Here is a 3,219-nt window from a genome sequence, read left to right on the forward strand (position 1 = left end):
GTGACCCGGGAGGGCCTGGCCCGCCCCTTCCCCCTCCCGCAGGCCAGGCGGCTGGAAGCGGGTCCCCGAGCTGCAGGGGGGAGAGGGAGGCGCGGGCTCCGGGCGCCGTGGCTGTCAGTGCGCTCCGGCCAGGGGCGCCGCCGGCTCCGCGTCCCTCGCTCGCCTCCTGCGCTCGCCGGAGCGCTCCGAGTGCCTCTTTAGCAGGAGCCAATATCCTTTTGTGCTAATAGGCTTGTCCTCATTTGCTGCCTAATTGGACTATATAAAGCCAATAACAGGCGGGCTCTTATAGCCCGAAGCCAAAGCGCCAAAATCCGAGGGAAGGCGAGGAGGGGGCGGTGGCGGAGGCGGCTGCGGGGCCCGGGCTCGGCTGCGCCTTCCCCTGCCTAATCCCATTTGCCATTGTACGCGCCCAATCGCCGTATACTCCCCGCATTTAACTTGGATGACATTTTGATTTCATCATTAGCATCCGGCGCCGGATTGACGCAGCCCCAAGCCGGGGACGGCTCTTGCCGCCTCCTCCCCGGGAGCCGCAGCCGTCGCTGAGCCGCCTCGCTCCCTCGGTGCCGCGGCAGGGCCGCTCCCCGCCCCTCCACACCCCTCCCCCATGCGAGCCCGCCCCGGCCGGGCCCTCACCCCGCCCTCCCGCCGCTGGATTTGCGCCTGGGGCGGCCCCCGACTTTGCGCCCCGTAGTTGAGTTCCGTTTATGGTCTGATTTCCGGCGCCCGTCTGCTCGCCCGGCCGCCCGCCTGTCCCGCTCCCTCCCTCCCGGGGACTCGGAGGAGAGGGGACCATGCCGGAGCCCGGGCCAGACGCCCCCGGCACCGCTAGCGCGCAGCCCCCGCCGCCGCCGCCCCCGCCTCCCGCGCCCAAGGAGTCCCCGTTCTCCATCAAGAACCTGCTCAACGGAGACCACCACCGGCCGCCCCCTAAGCCGCAGCCGCCCCCACGAACGCTCTTCGCTCCGGCCTCGGCCGCCGCAGCCGCCGCGGCCGCTGCCGCCGCTGCAGCCAAGGGGGCCCTGGAGGGCGCCGCGGGCTTCGCGCTCTCGCAGGTGGGCGACCTGGCTTTCCCCCGCTTTGAGATCCCGGCGCAGAGGTTTGCCCTGCCCGCGCACTACCTGGAGCGCTCCCCAGCCTGGTGGTACCCCTACACTCTGACCCCCGCCGGCGGCCACCTCCCGCGACCTGAAGGTACCGACCTCTCTTTGCACTTTCGTTGTCCTCCTCGCGCGCCTGCCCCATCCCGGTCCGCGCTGCCTGCCATCGCAGCCCTGGGACCCCCGCACCCTCAAACGCGCTTTTTGGTCAACTTCATCAGTCCCCTAGCTTGCAACTCTTGCCCGCGCGCTCTGTTGCGCTGATGGGGAATCCAGTCCCACTTGGGGAGAAAAGAAGTGGAGCTGGAGCAGGGGGCCGTGCTTCCCGGGAAAAGTGGCCTTGGGCATGAATGGGGAGGCTTCTGGCGGCTAGGACTGGGGAGCTGGCCTGGATGGAGGGAGTGACCCGGGCGGGCCCATGCTGGAGTCCCTTCTCTCCCCGGGCCCCTGACCGGCAGCCGAGGGGAAAAAAAGGAAGCGGCTGTGCTGCCCCATCCGGGTCTCTCTAGCCTGTCCTTGGGAGAAGGTTGGATCCCCGGATGCGGCGCCCCTCTTCTGGCCCAGTCGGGAAGGAGGAGGCCCGTGGAACTGGTGAGGCCTCGAGGCCTGGGGCCCAGAGGCCGGCGCGGGTTGAGCCTGCCGTCCCCAGGTGCCAGGCCTCGCTGAAGGCTGTGTCCGTGTGCGTGTGTGTGCGTCCTTCTGTCTGTCTCTCCGCAGCCTCGGAGAAGGCCCTGCTGCGAGACTCCTCCCCCGCCTCGGGCACCGATCGCGACTCTCCCGATCCGCTGCTTAAGGCCGACCCCGACCACAAGGAGCTGGACTCCAAGAGCCCGGACGAGATCATTCTGGAGGAGAGCGACTCGGAGGAAGGCAAGAAGGAGGGGGAGGCTGCGCCGGGCGCGGCCGGGGCGACCGTGGGGGCGGCGGCGGCGACGCCGGGCGCCGAGGACTGGAAGAAGGGCGCCGAGAGCCCGGAGAAGAAGCCCGCGTGCCGCAAGAAGAAGACGCGCACGGTCTTCTCGCGCAGCCAGGTCTTCCAGCTCGAGTCCACCTTCGACATGAAGCGCTACCTGAGCAGCTCGGAGCGCGCCGGCCTGGCCGCGTCGCTGCATCTCACCGAGACGCAGGTCAAGATCTGGTTCCAGAACCGCCGCAACAAGTGGAAGCGGCAGCTGGCCGCCGAGCTGGAGGCGGCCAACCTGAGCCACGCCGCGGCGCAGCGCATCGTGCGGGTGCCCATCCTCTACCACGAGAACTCGGCGGCCGAGGGCTCGGCAGCCGCGGCCGCGGGAGCCCCGGTGCCCGTCAGCCAACCGCTGCTCACCTTCCCGCACCCTGTGTACTACTCGCACCCGGTGGTCTCGTCCGTGCCGCTGCTCCGGCCCGTCTGAGGCCCGAGAGGGGAGGAGGAGGGAGCGCCCGGCCCCCTTCCCAGACCCCGGAGGAGACTGGGCCGGGCCGAGGGCGCCGTGACGTCCAGCGGCCTTCGGGATCCGGGGCTGCGGCCCCGGCCTCCCCTCCCCCAATCGGTAGCGTTTTGTAAGTATTTGCAATGCATTTTCGTGCAATTCACCCCTAATGGATTTGAGGCGCTTCCCCTCTTACTTTTAGTTTTGGTTTATATTAAAAGAAAGCAGGAAAAAGACAAAATTCCCGGGTCAAATATTTCGGCCGAAAGCTTTTGTAAGATGTGCAGCCCTCACCTCAAATTTGCATTGCGCTGTGGCTTTTTGGTTTTATTTTTATAGAAGGAAAGTAAGCAAAGTCTGAACTCTTTAGCTTATTCATTTTCTATAGGACTATTTTCAGAAGGAGAGAGAGAGAGAATCCACACTGTAGTACTTTTATTTCCGGATTTCTGGGTGTGGTTCTTCCTCTCCGCTCCCAGTTATCCTCCAGTTTTCAGAATCTGAGTAGCCTCTCCTAAGAACCTCAGCTCAGGCCACTTTTCTCGCGCGCGCAGAGGTTTGTCACAATTGACCTCTTCATCTGTCCCTCTTTGTGAATGATGAATTCCCTAATTAAGGGTTTAAAGGGAAAAGATAAGACAGCTCCAAACCATAGTTCTGATTATCGAAATAACTCCACATCTGGCCTGGTGTGAATGGTCTTATTT

General features: G+C 65.0%; 1 protein-coding gene across 1 annotated transcript; it reads left to right on the forward strand.

The window, feature by feature from the left end:
• On the forward strand, positions 728-3,219 carry HMX3 (H6 family homeobox 3). The gene is made up of 2 exons (XM_001928009.5): positions 728-1,197; positions 1,821-3,219. The coding sequence occupies exons 1-2, from the start codon at positions 798-800 to the stop codon at positions 2,492-2,494; spliced, it is 1,074 nt and encodes a 357-aa protein (XP_001928044.1). The 5' UTR covers positions 728-797; the 3' UTR covers positions 2,495-3,219.

The sequence above is a fragment of the Sus scrofa genome, chromosome 14, assembly GCF_000003025.6.
Source record: "Sus scrofa isolate TJ Tabasco breed Duroc chromosome 14, Sscrofa11.1, whole genome shotgun sequence".
Taxonomy (NCBI): Eukaryota; Metazoa; Chordata; class Mammalia; order Artiodactyla; family Suidae; genus Sus; species Sus scrofa.